Genomic DNA, 13879 nt, shown 5'->3' on the forward strand with positions numbered 1-13879 from the left:
TTTCATTATTGTCTCCCCAAAGCCTAGAATGGTGACTGGAAAATATCAGTCTGGAACTGAAGAAATATCTGTGGAATGTATGATTAATGAATGAACAAATGAAAAGCCCTATGTGTCTGTGTGTTGGTGTCTATCTGTGCACGTTCGGGATTGCAGTCCTATTTCTCTGGTCAAGGTATGGCTCTATTCTTAAACTGTGTTTGCCTGTGTTTTGGAACATATGAAGAATTCTCTGGGTCTGTGCATATGGGGCTTCCGCATATGAACTCGGGTGTTTTCCTGCCTTTCTCTGTCCTCTAGTTGTGTGTGGATGTGTCTGGACCACAGACTGATGTTAGGATCTGCGGAGGAAAGAGGAGCTGTGGCTGCTACACATCAACAGAGGGCACCAGAGAGCCACGCACCTACTTTCAGGGTCCGAAATTAAGAAATCTTGGCGGGGAGTGTTAGATACCCAGGAGATCTGGGATCTGAGAGGAAAGAAGTGGAGACCTCTTTGGACCAACACATTATCGTAAAATTGTGCAATTCCTGCAACTCCTCTGTTCATCCCCAGGGTCTAGACCTCTAGGCGCCCCCAGCCACCCTGTGAGCAGAAGTATCTGGTCACGGATGAGAGGAGGAACTGGTTGCCAAACTGGGCCCTTAAGAAAGCGGAGATCCCTCCTGAATGCTCTCACGATTCTCAAGAATTCCCTCCCTTCCTAGTTCCTCCATGTCCCTACCCTAAAAGATCTCAAACTCCAGAGTGCTTAGAGATCCTCTGGTGGCTGTCTTCTCCTCTGGCTTGCATTCAGGGAGGTGAGGCCAAGCCTTGGCCCTTCAAAGCCATCCAGTTGGCTACCTTCTCCTTCGGGGTGGGTGGGAGGCTAAGATGAACAAAGAAAGGAGTCAACTGTGCCTCTTCCAGGCCGTTAAGTCCTCCAACGCCTAGCCGTGCTAGACCTTGACTGGGTGAAGCCAAGGCAGGTCAAAGAGACAGCTCCCATTCACCAGCTCGGGCTTTTGTAGGTGGGGAGAGGCATGCATGCCTCTCCCCTCTCCAAGCATTCATTAGTCAATTGAGAATTCTTAATTTGGGGAATCTAGGGGTTAGGCTTTGGGTGTGGAATTTAAAAAGAAAGGTCTTTATGTTTATTTAACTCCCTGCCCCCCACCCCACTCCTAGACACACACACGGAAACACACACACACACACACACACACACACACACACACACACACTCTCTCTCTCTCTCTCTCTCTCTCTCTCCCCCCGCCCCCGTCACATCCTCTGAGCTAGAGGCTGATGTCCCTCAGCCCATGTTCCTCCTTCACTGCTTAGTTCCATAGCCTGCGACCAAGATTGCGTCTATAAATGGGAAGGGGTGGGGTGGCCAGGGGTCCTGTTGTGCCTGCCCCAGAACCCACGACGGTCACGTTTTTCACCCCCTTTTGCCTTTGCCCTCAATTCCTTTCTCTCTTTGCTCTCCTTCCATCTCAGTTCCAGCGAGGGGTGTGCATGTGTGCCCGCGCGTTGGGGGAGGCGGGGGCAGGGGGAGGGCTCGTGGAGGGAGGTGCCGTCGGAGGGAGAGTAGACGTCAGGCGGAGGGAGGGAGGGAGAGAGGCAGGCAGGGAGGCAGGGAGGGAGAGAGGGAAGGAAGAGAAGGGGAGAGAATGGGGGAGCAAAGACCGAAAGAGACCCAGAGAGATAAAGCTTGAGAGGAGAAATAATTAAACGGGGAGGGCGACCAGAACGAGAAAAAGGACGGGGAGGAAAGAGAGATAAAGAGAATCGGAGGGCAGGGAAGTGAGTTTGTGCGCGTGAGTGTGTGCGCGCGCGCGTGTGTGTGCAGGGGCGGGGGCGGGCGCGGGCGCGGGCGGGCGGGGGGCGGGCTCCAGGGCTCCCCTCCTCCCCAGCCCGCTCCTCTGGCTCGCTCGCCAACTCCGGGCCCCAGCCGCGGGCGGGCGCACGGCGGGCGGACAGCATGCTGAGCCTCCTCGTCTGGATCCTCACTCTCTCCGATACTTTCTCCCAAGGTAAGGGCCCCCAGCCCGCCCCCGGACGCTCGGCTTCCCCCCGGGGCCAGGGCACTGCTCCCCGCTAGGGGAGTGCTGGGGTGCCCGGCGGCCCGCGGCCAGTCCCTGGGTCCGGACGCCACGAGGCGGGGGCTCGGTCCGGGCTCAGAGCCCTGGGGGAGGGGGCGCTGAGTAACGGGGTCTGGGGAGAATGAGTTTGCCGTTGATTTGGCCAACTTGTTTCCTCTGGCTGCGCGGGAGAACCAAGCATTGGGGCCGCGAGGGCTGGAGGTCCGAGTGAAACCGGGAACCGAACGCTTTCTCTCACAGCCCTACAGTCCCTCGTCCTCTGAGGCCGGGGTTCCGGACGCTTGAGTCCAGGCTAAGGGGAAGGCTGGAATTTCGAATTTCGGGCTAGGGGGTGAGCGAAAAGCTGAGTCCCACCTCCCGAAGATGTTGCTAAGGGGATTCCCCCTACTCCAGCCCAGCCCCTCGGGGGTCTGAGTCTGAACCACGACTCCAGACTGCCTGGGGCTGCCCCCTCTAGAGGAAGGGAGGGGTGTCTCGGCGCCTCTAGTGGGGATTTGGAACCCCTGCCCGCGGAGGCTCTGGGTGGACAGTGGAGTTCCAAATACAGCTTCAGGCCCGCTTGATACAGTGGGGGGAACTCACGGGGGCGGGGGCGGGGGCGGAGGCGGTGGGGGGAGGGGGCTGACACTCTACTTGGGCTCAGGAAAGTGTTGCTGTCTGGGGCTTATTTGGAACTGGCAGGGGAGAGGCTGGGAGATGAGGGAGGTGGTTGAGAGAGATGAGGATGTCAGTGTATCCTGGGCAGGGCTGGGGTTGGGGGAGGGAAGAGGGCTGAGGGAACCAAGGGCCCAGACTGCAGCAGGGACTGGGGTCTGTGGGAGTTGGTTCTTGCCTCCCAGGTCTGACTCTAAGGAAGACTGAATCCTGCTGAACTCCCTCCCTCCCCAAAAATGGAGCTGACACACAGAAATTGACACACAAACACGGTAAAACATTCACAGACACTGAGACAGACTACTCACCTACTGAGACGGAGACATCCCCACAAACATCCTCCACACTGAGACAGACACATATACACAAAGACACTGAGACATCTGAGGAAGACAGATTCCTCCCCCAGATCGGCACACACTCACGCATTCATCCACCCGAACATTACAAGTATACACAGTACATGTATGCAGGCGTTTACAAGGACAGGACACACGCTCGCACGGAAACCAACCCTCTAGCAAACAAAGAAACTTGAACCGACATTCATATGGGCAGACACCTATGGAGATGTACAGACTGCAGATGGAGGAGGTGGTCTCTTTTAGGGGGTGTCTGGGAATGGATCTGGGTAGAACAGCCTCAGGCATGATTGCCCTGCTCTGTGTTCCCTTCCTGCATTTGTAGGTGGGGTGTTATGCTGGACCTTTCCTCTCCTTGCCAGGTCTCTTCCCAGCTCCGAAGGCAAAGCCTGGCTGAGTTGGTGGGGCCAGTCTTGATTCATCTCTCCGCACAGGGCACCCATGCCCGCCCCCCGGCACACACTATGATATAGGAAGGGCACACATCTGTGGTGTGAGCCAAGAGTGGGAGGTGGTGCTAAGGGAAAGGAGGAGGCCTGGCCCTGGGGTTGGCAGGCCAGGCCAGCCACTTGGCAGAAAGTTGGGAAGATGACTTAAGTTGACTGTTCAGCCAGGCTGTTGGCGTCGGGGAGGAAGTGGGTAGGCCATGGTGGTGGTGGAGGGGGGTCATGGTGGTGGTGGAGGAGGCCCCTGGGTCAGTATTGGTCTATGTTGGGGGCAAGCTTATGTCTGCCCCTTTCTTACAGCCTTACGTGTCAGCAACGTGGATACAAATGAGTGTTAAGGAACAAAAGGAGCAGTTAGCAAATAGGAGAGACATGTGGATTGAATTGGAGACAGAAAGAAGTGTGTGCTGTGTGCCTTTCTCTCTTTGGAAAGGAGTGAGTGGCTAGGGAATGCTGAGCTCCCACTTCTCAGCTCCAACAGGGGTGAAAGCAGGACCTGGTGAAAGTATCTGGGGTGGGGGGAGAGGATACCAGAGAAAAGAAAGGGAGAGACGAGACAGGAGGGGAGGGGAAATCACTAGTGAGTGTTGGGGGAAGCTTGGCAAGGGACTGGGGAGGAGGCAGAGAGGGAAGGAGAAGGGGTCTGGGGAGACTGGGACACACGTGGAGGTGGAGTGCTTGGCAGGACCCCCTTTCCTTAGCCTCCATCCTCAGAAAGGAGTTCTAGGTCAGGGACTGGGGCACGGAGAGAAGAAACAGAGGGGGGCGCTACAAGAGGGAGGAGGGATGATGGTGGGGAAATGGGGGTGGGGGAGTAGGTGTCAGCAGGAAGCCATAGAATTGAGGGGAGCAGAGAGGAGAGGGGAAGGGGAGATACAGCCTAGGCTGAGAAATAAAAATCGCATTTTAAAGAATTTCAATGGGCTTCATCAATTTTCATTTTTCACTAAATAATTTTCTGTATCTTATCTAAATGAAAACCATTATCCTTCCCCCCGTTTCCATCATGCGCCGGCTCCACAGACTGATTGCGCCGAAAATTGAAATATTTATTCATTTTCTGGGAGATTTTCTCGCTCCCTAGTCTCGGGGAGGAGAAATTGAAAAAGAAAGATTATAGCTAATCAGAGCAATGTGGGATGACAGGCCGGCTCGGGGCGGGAGCTGCCTCCAGAGGGGGGATGGATGTGGGGGCAGGAGAAAAATAAGCCCATCCAGCCCCCAGAGCTCCCCCTGGAATTCCTGCCACAGCTTTTGAGGGGAGTAAAGGGTAAAGGGAAGAGGCCCGAGGGCCTCCTAAATTCCCAGGATTCAACTCCCTGAGTACAGCTGAATCCTGGCAGAGAACAGCAGGTCTGGAGAGTAGCTGGGCTCTCCCCTCCCGGTGCTACACATACACACATAGACACATATACACACTTCAGATATTCCATTTCTGCCCAGAGCAGGGCACTGAGGTTGGGGAAGAGTCAGGGGAGACACGGCAGAAACCAGGACACTGGGTTCCTCTCCTTGACCTTGACTGGACTCCACTTTCTGCCATCTACTCACTTACACCCAAAGGGAGGGTGTGAACCAAGTACTCAGTGCCTCAGCCCTGGGCCCCAGAGCACCCGCTCAGGAGGAGGAGGAGGCGGCAGCACCCAGGCCTTCTCGCCTCCGCTCCTTCCCACAGGTGAGTGGTTGGTTGTTCTGGCTCTGCCTTTGGTGCTCCAGTGAGATGGGAGGAGGAAGCCCCACCTCTGCCCCCCTTACTCCTCTAGGACCTCTTTACATCCTTGCAGGGACTAAGTCTTAATTTCTTTTATTCTCTAGTTTCTGGCACAGTGCTAAGCATGTGGTAAGTGCCCCTTAAATATCTGATCAATTGATTGATTTGATGAGCGTGCTGCAGTGCTGGAAAGAGGCAGCATTCAATGGCGATTAAATCACAGACTCGCATCCAGCTCCCACCTCCACCATTTGGTAGTCGTAAGCTTGAACAAGTCATGTACCTTCTCTGTGCCTCAGCATGCTCTTCCAGAAGTGAGGATAGAAGTAATACCTCATAGGGTTGTGGTGGCACTTGAATATGTTAATCCACGTAAAGTACATGGAACTGTGTCTGGCACAGTGAGAAGTGCTCAGTAAATGCTTGCTATCTTGACTTTGAGGTGAGACATAGATAGATAGGCAACCGAATTGTCTGCGCTTCCTTTTCTTCTCCTTATGATTCTTTGTGGGGTGTGTGTGTGTGTGTGTGTGTGTGTGTGTGTGTGTGTGTGTTTTCTAGCCCCAGCTGCCCAGATTCTTGGTCCTGGGCTTAAGTAAGCGCCATCTTTGTATCTCTCATGGAAAGAACTGTGTTGTGGCAGACCCAGAAGGGGAAACTGACCCCCTCCTTGGAGACCTCAGAAAAGATCTGGGGAAGGGATTTGAGGGGAAGGGATTTGAGGAGAGAGAGCAAAAGTGGAGGAGGATGGCACTTGAATGAGAAGGAACCAGAACTCTTGTGTGAAATGAGGAGGGACACTAGCCCCGAGGTGGCAGCATTTCAGAGTCTGGAAACAATATGGATCATTTATTGAACCCTGTGTTAACTACTTCATATGCATTATCTAATTTAATCTATTCTATGGCCCACTGAGATTGGCTTTGTGAATTGTCCCCATTTCACGCATGAGAAACTGAGATTTATTTATTTCTTTTTAGATAGGGTCTTGCTTTGCCACCCAGGCTAGGGTGCAGTGGTGTGATTATGGCTCACTGCAACCTCTTCCTAGGCTCAAGCTATCCTCCTACCTCAGCCTCCTAAGTAGCTAGGACCACACACACCTGACTAATTTTTTTTTTTTCTTTTGGAGAGATGGGTCTTGCTAGATTGCACAAGCTAGTCTCAAACTCCAGGGCTCAAGCGCTCCTTCCACCTCGACCTCTCAAAGTGCTGGGATTATAGGTGTGAGCCACTGTACCTGGCCAAGAAACTGAGGTTTAGATACATTAAGTATATTATTGGTGGTTGTAGGAACCAGCTGATGCCACAGTCTGCACCCTTCTCCTTTGCCAGATCCTATATGCCAGCAGAGACTGATGCTGGGCTGGGACAGGGATTTTCCTGGTCCATAGCAGAATGAGAACTAGGAAGAAAAGGGAGTGAGTTTTTCATAAAGGTAAACTCATTCGAATTTGAAAAAACAATCTTTTATTCTGAGATTCTGCCCTACATTTTTTGGTGTTAAATTGTTTTTCTTTGATGATATGAGAAATCTAGTAAATGACTAGATTTTTTCAAGGGCTTGGCAAATAAAAAGGTTTGTTTCTAATATTAAACACAGCCTTACAGGTCCATGAACTACAAATTTGGAAATTACTCTTGTTCCATGCAAGGCTAGGGGATAATCCTGAGACCAAGATCTCTCCTAGTGTCAGCTTTCAAATTTGGTCCCTGGTAGGCTGCTAGGATTGGAGGCTAGGGTCTTAGATGGCTTGTTCTAACCTCCCTGGGGAGGTTGTCAACCCTCCTTCTTAGCCTGTGCCCTGGGGAACTGCCTGGCCTAGGGTGGTGAAAAGCAACTGTAGGAGGTCAACTCCATACCAAAGCATCAAAATTACCTTTTATTGAATTCCTACAGTGTGCTTTTCAGGTTAATGTTATTCCCATTTTACAGTTAAAGAAACCACAGTTGAGAGTTTAAGTAACTTGCTTAAGGGCATACCCGAGGTGTTAGATCCCAGATTCAACCCCTCTTTTGTCTCCCTACTAAGGGCCATGGGTGCCTTCAACCTGCCCAGAAGAGCCACACCCTGCCTCTCTTAGAGTTAAGGCAGCTGTGGAAGGATAGGAGGGAAGCCTAGGCCTTTTTTCCTCTCCCGGTGCCTCACTCAGCTCAGCCCCCTTCCCTAGTTCTCAGCCCAGAAATTCCAAGGCCACATCTATCTCCCTGCCTTGCTTTGATGATCATTTGTGAAGCAAAACTTAGATGTCGGGATACATGTTTTAATCAGTGGGGCTGGGACCAGTAAATAGTGCCCCTTGTCAGAAGGAGGTTTGGAAAGCCTCAATCCTTTTCCTCCTGCCTTTAGAGTCTTTAATCTTTGTACCTGTGTATGGTGCTTGTCAATTTTAGCAACTTTTTACATGTACCATTTGATAGATACAATCATCCTATGATGTAGGCAGGGTAGTTGTTTCTCCATTTAATAGATGAGAAGCAGAGACCTAGAGAAGTTAAAGAAATTGCAAAGGGGTGGCGGTTGGTATGGAGGGAAGAGATGGGGACAAATTCCTTAATCTCCCCAATTTCTGGGAGATGTTTCCATCTGAGGCTAGAGACATTTCTCTTCATATGTCCAGAGATGAGAAAGCTGTGCCCCTTCCCAACCTACCAGTTCCTGTCTGGTTTCTTCCCAGGGCCTCTGGATCAGTTTACTTGGCAATCTCCTGGAGCGTGCTTTGACCTGGAAAAGGATGGGGGTGTGGGGGTGGGTTGTCAGCAGTAGAGGAGAAAGAGGCTGTCATGTCCTTGATCCTCAAATGTGAAACCAGGGAGCAGGAAGAGGCAATTTCAGAAATCAGGAAAAATACTGGGCTCTGTCAGAGTTGGGGAGAAAGCTGTTCACTTTTGTGAAGGGCAGTTTTGTATTTTGCATATATTAGTAACTAATTTAATACTGACAATAATTGTTGAAGTTAGGTGTTATCCCCGTTTTACAGATGAACAAACAGGGATCCAAAGAAGTTAAGCAGATTGTCCAAGATGATCCAGCTAGTAAGTGACACAGCCAGAACTAGAACCCAAGCAGGGAAGTTGGGGTGGGGGCTGAGGATAACTCCTAGAAGGAAGACTGCACGTCTGCCTATTCTGCATTACTGCTGCATGCAAGGTGTGGATGCAGTCTCACTGCATGCGTACGCATATATATTTACACATGTCTTCATAGTGCAGCTATATATGCAACCACTTCTTATCCCCATCCCCGTACACATCTGGACAGATATCTCTCATCTGTACCCCAGCCCTTTCAGTCACCAGGGCACTAGTGTGCAACAGTAGTACATTTTTGTGAGTCATTTTTCTTCTAGCCATAGCAGCCCTCCTGTGTCTTTAAAGGCATTACTTTTTGCCTTGCCTTGCATGCTCTGCATCCTCTCTGATAGATGCACAAACTGAGATTATGGAAGTTGAGAAAGAAGCTTGGGGTTCCTCATTCTGTAACACTGGTGCCTCTCCATTCTGTAGCTCCAGCTCTTACATCTTCCCACATCTGACTGTCAGACAATGCGAACCTGATTAAGTTCTTGGAGCATCCAGGATAAAAGCTGCTCTAGCTCCCAGACACCACTGAAGATGACACTTTTCTTTCTTCTTTCTCTCCCACTTACTCTCCCTCTATCAGCTGACTCCATGCTCCCAGCTTGTCCTTCCCTCCATGTTTAATTTATTCAGCCACTTTTATTAACCTCTGTTGTCTCCAGGGATTGCAGTCCTCATCCCTCTCTGCCCTCCTTGAGCCCATTTAACAAAATAGGGATCGTATTGAAATAAATGAGCCTTGCAGCCAGCCAACCTTCTCAAGATTAAGGGTCTTAAATCCAGGGGTAGAAATCTCCAGAACTGTCTAGCAAATTCCATTAGTTTCCCAGGACAGAGTGCTGCCGCTTTATTCCTTTTGTGGTCTGGCTCTGGAAGGTGATGAGAGACTCACCCAGAATGCTGCGGGTCTTGGGTTTTGAGGCAGGGAAGGGATAACAGGAACCCGAGTGTCTGGAGGTATACACTGTGCCCAACAGGTTTATCCCAGGAGGCTGTCCTCTCCTAGGCCCACTTCGGAATTGACTAGGCCGTTGGATGCCTTTTATCTCTGCCCCTTCTTTCCTTCTGAGGCAGTCTGAGGAATATATCCTAACTGAAAGATGTGTGGAAAGAGGAAGGACTTTTGTTCCTTCATTCAGCGGAAGAGAATTGTGTGCTTACTGTGTGCCGGGCTCCAGTGTTGCAAAGTGAATAATGTACTAGATCTCTGCCCTTGAAGGTCTCATTTTGTGATTTCAGTGCAAATTACCTAATCTCAGAAGGCCTCAGTTTTCTCTTTCTCCAAGTGGGGAGAATTATTATTTTTTTAATCATAAACTGTACATTATTATATGCAAAACATACTGGTAGGCATTATGTGGACCAAAAAATATGACAGCAGGTGGTCCTTCCCTTTTAAGAAACTAAGATATACATACATGAAGACTGCTGGTGGTGCAAGGTGTGGAGTCATTGGTGCCATGATAGCAGTGTGCAGGTCAGAGCTGGAGAGTCCAGAGAAGGGAGTTTGCTGTGGACTGAAGTGAGCAGGAAGGGCTCCATGGAGGAAGTGGGGCCCAAGGATGGACAGGACACGCATGTGGCAGGAAGAGAGAGAGCCTTACCAGACAGGCCAGATTTCCTGAACCAAGATATTGTTGCTGGGATGTGTGGGGGACACTGAGGCCGTTTGGACTGAGGATTTGGGTTGGTTTGGGAGAAGTAGATGAGATGATCCAGAACGGTAGAATGGGGACAGACTGGAGGAGGCCTGGAAAAGCCAGGCTAAAGGCTTCTTACAAAGAATCCCCTGTAAGAACTAGAGAGCCATGGATTTCTGTTTTTTAAGCAGACAAAGCGTGTGTTAAAAACAGGTATAATCCCCATCTCGTTTCTCACCAAAGTCTCCCCTCCTCTTAAACACTTCCTCTACTGGAGACGCTATAGAAATTTGTAACCCCTCCAATTAAAAACATGAAAAAACAGATAACCAAGGTTTGGCCAGGCAGAAGTGAGCAGAAAACCTTAGAGAAACACCAGTTCTGCCTTGGGAAGTCTCAGATCTGTGACTTGAGCTAGAGAGACTTTGGAAGGATGAGGAAATCTTTTTCTCTGAGAATCCTTCGGTATAAGATAAAGATGCCTGGAGGCAGAGTTCAATGGCAATAACTGCGAGGAAACCTCTGAAGTCTGACTCTGAGGCCAGGCTCTTTGTTACCTGTCCCCGCCAAGCTTGGGCCATGTCTACACTGCCCAGAGTCAAGGGGAGCCATCTGGTTCCATCAGAGGGCCCATCCTGGTTTAGTCTCTTCAGGGTCAATTCTGGGCCATTTCCACTGGTCTGTGGCCTTAGATACATGTGCATTTAGGAGCTGAGCCTAAAGATTCTTAAAACCTCTGCTAGGAAGTGAGCTCTGGTTTTTCAAATGGAGTCCTTTGAAGAGGGTCCCACCAGGGGGGTGAGCGCATGTGTTCAACTTACAAGCATTGTTTTGTTAAATGGCTGTGCTGGGCCTAGGCCTGGGAATGAAAAGGTAGGTAAGATTTAGTCCCTGTTCTTGAGGCCCTCTCAGTATGGTGTGGGAGATGGATGTATAAACACATATTGACAATTTTATAAGATAAAGGTTGTGAGAGAGGTATGTGAAAAATGCTGAAGCCTAACTGTCCAGTGAGGGGGAGCGGAGTAGGGAGGGAGCGGGGGCGGGGAGGGGCCACAGATGTGAGGCTCAGGGGCTGCGGGGCCTCTGGAATGCGGTGCCACGAGATATCCAGGCTCTGGACAATCCTCAATTGTACCCCCTGCTCCTTGTACCCCCTGCTCTGGATGGAAGGAGCCGAGGAATCCGAAGGAGTGAACCCTGGTCCCTCCCAAGGATTATGATTTCCAGGAACAAAGGCAGTTTATATAAAGCACACTTCCCCCAAATCGAATCTCCCAACCTCTTGTGTCCAGTTCCGTACTCTCCACCCCCCACTCCCACCCAATAGAGCTGATTTCTAAATTAACTTTGTCCTTGTAATCAGCTTAGCTGAGTTTTTTTATTATTACTATTTTTCCTCCTCCTTCCTGAATTCTCCCAGGAGCAGCCCGGGGCCCTGCTCGCTCCATTACCCAGCATTGTCAAGCCATGAGGTGCTTTTAACTGCTTCTTCCCATTCGATTCGCTTAACTGGGAGGTTATTAAAAGGAAAGGAGCAGAGATGGGCAGGCAGGGCAGAGGAAGAGAGAACACAGTAGAGAGAGAAGGCTTTTCAAAGGAGCAGAAACCCAAGGCTAGGCAGGCTGGCAGAATGAAGCCTCTGAGAGAAGCTCAAGTTTTCATCTTGACTCCCGAGTCATCCAGAAGGACATTTCATCGAGACATTGGGACTCCTGGGTTTTAATCCAAAACCTTGAGGAACTGACTTGCTCCTCTTTGTCTCAGTCCTCCCCACTACTCCCCACTCTCCCTGGAAATCTACCAACTTGACACTGTGGGATGGGACAGGGGACTTCCAGAGGTCCCACACTCCCCTTGATGCCCGACCCTCCCACACACACACTCGTGGCTTGCTGTGCTGCCAGCGCCAGAACCCTCCAGCACTCACCCCCAGGGCAGCTACTTTGTGGTTGATGTTGGATCCCAGACTGACATGCCTATCACACAGCACACATCTGGGAAGTCTCCCTTCACCAGGCAGTGGGCGAAGTGAGAATGCAAGCTCATTTTAATGTCAGTTTGAGCCAAATATAATTAGAAAGGAAAATCTCTGACTTTGCAAAAAAAAAAACAAAAACAAAAACAAAAAAAAATCGAATGCATTTCAAAGCCAAGTTGAAATGACTTCTGGATTATCTGCACCGCTGCCGCTCTCCATTTATGCAGAAAATTGAGAGGGGAGCCTGTAAAACCTGTGCCTAAGGGATTTAGTTTGTGCACATTGCCTTCGGTTTCATGCCAGGGTCATGTTTTAAGACTGGCCTCTTTCAACACAACCCGGTTCCTGGAATTGGGAAGCACCTAGAGTGACCTCCTCACCAGGGGGCCTGTGGCAGAGTCAACCTCTTTCCCAGAGGGGCTGCTCCTGTGTAATCATGACCAAGTCACTTACTTGGAGCCTCAGTTTTCTCATCTCTAAAATGCAAATGATTACGTTTATCTTCGAGGGTTGTTGTGACGATTGAATGAGAGAATCTATATGAAGGAACAGTACCTGGAATACAGTAGGTACTCAATAAATTATAGTTGTTATTAATATTGTACAGTCCTTGCTTTTTACAGTTCAGTCCAAGGCAGATCTTGAGAAAACAGACAATAGAAATGAGAGATGAACAAAGAATAGGCCAAATACAGATCAGACTGTTAACTGGGCCAAGGAGGGTGACCAGTGATGTAGGTAATTCCTGAGCTCTGTTCTCTAGGGTTCAGTGCAGTGGGAACTTTGGGAGGCAGCACAGCGTAATGGAAAGCACTCTGGTTTAGAATTAGGTCTGTGTCTTAGATCTGGAAACTGAATGCCCTTTTGCCCTTTGCGAGTCTCAGTTTCCTTAACTGTAAAACAGAGTGATAGCACCCACTTTCCTCTTTTGTAAGTCCTGGAAAAGCACTCTCAGGACAGTGTACAGTAAGCTTAACCATCATTTTAAACCCTGTCTTTCAGCCAGGCACGGAGGCTCACACGTGTAATCCCAGCACTTTCGGAGGTCGAGACGGGCGGATCACTTTACATCAGGTGTTTGAGACCAGCCTTGCCAACAAAACACAAAAATTAGCCAGGCTACTTTTTGAGCCTGTAGTCCCAACTACTCTGGAGGCTGAGGTGGGAGGATCACTTGAACCCAGGAGGTGGAGGTTGCAGTGAGTGGAGATGGCATCAGTGCACTCCAGCCTGGGCCACAGAGCAAGACTCTGTCTCAAAAATAAATTAATTAATTTTTTAAAAAGCCCTTTCTTTCCAGGTTTCAACCCAGTATGTTAGAACAGTGATTCTCAAACTTTAACATGCTTACAAAACATCTGGGGATGTTGTTAAAATGCAGATTCTGACTCACACAGTCTGGGGTCAGATGGAAGTTCTGTATTTGCACCAAGCTCTCGGGTGATGCTGATGCTGCTTGTCCTAGGACCACACCTTGAGGTGTTAGGGGATGCTTTCCTTAGAGAAATAGATCTTCAGCGTTCTAATGAGAAACACAAGAAAATAGAATTCATTTAACTGAATTCACTTTTCAGCCCGCTTAGTTGTATAACAGCCCTGATGGATCATTGATTCGGCAGCATTGATATGTTTGTTTTCAGGAAGCAGCTGGTGGGACAAGAGAGTGCACAGAGCTTGCCAGCACGCCCATCCTTAGCCCCAAGATTGACCTATCCAAGCTCCTCCCTGCCACCTCACAAGCTCCATGCCATCCCACCCCACCCTGCCAAGTCTTCACTCAGGCTGCCAGCTGTGGAGTGGAAAAGCAACCTGCTAGTGTGCTGGTGGAAACTCATCCATACCGGAGCCAGTCATTTCCACTTTTTTTTTAAAGGAAAAAAGTCCTCATAATTCATCTCTCAATGGGAGATGTGGG

At 49.9% G+C, this 13879-nt stretch overlaps 1 protein-coding gene across 2 annotated transcripts in view; it reads left to right on the forward strand.

The window, feature by feature from the left end:
• The first annotated feature begins 1555 nt into the window (after positions 1-1555).
• KIRREL1 (kirre like nephrin family adhesion molecule 1) overlaps positions 1556-13879 on the forward strand; it is a 109021-nt gene continuing 96697 nt past the window's right edge. Inside the window, exon 1 of one of the 2 annotated variants that reach the window (XM_050779537.1) lies at positions 1556-2019. In XM_050779537.1, coding sequence (XP_050635494.1) covers positions 1968-2019 — 52 coding nt within the window. In that variant the 5' untranslated portion in view covers positions 1556-1967. The remainder of the gene's footprint in view (positions 2020-13879) is intronic. The other variant, XM_050779545.1, reaches the window with a different exon arrangement.

The sequence above is a fragment of the Macaca thibetana genome, chromosome 1 (assembly GCF_024542745.1).
Source record: "Macaca thibetana thibetana isolate TM-01 chromosome 1, ASM2454274v1, whole genome shotgun sequence".
Taxonomy (NCBI): Eukaryota; Metazoa; Chordata; class Mammalia; order Primates; family Cercopithecidae; genus Macaca; species Macaca thibetana.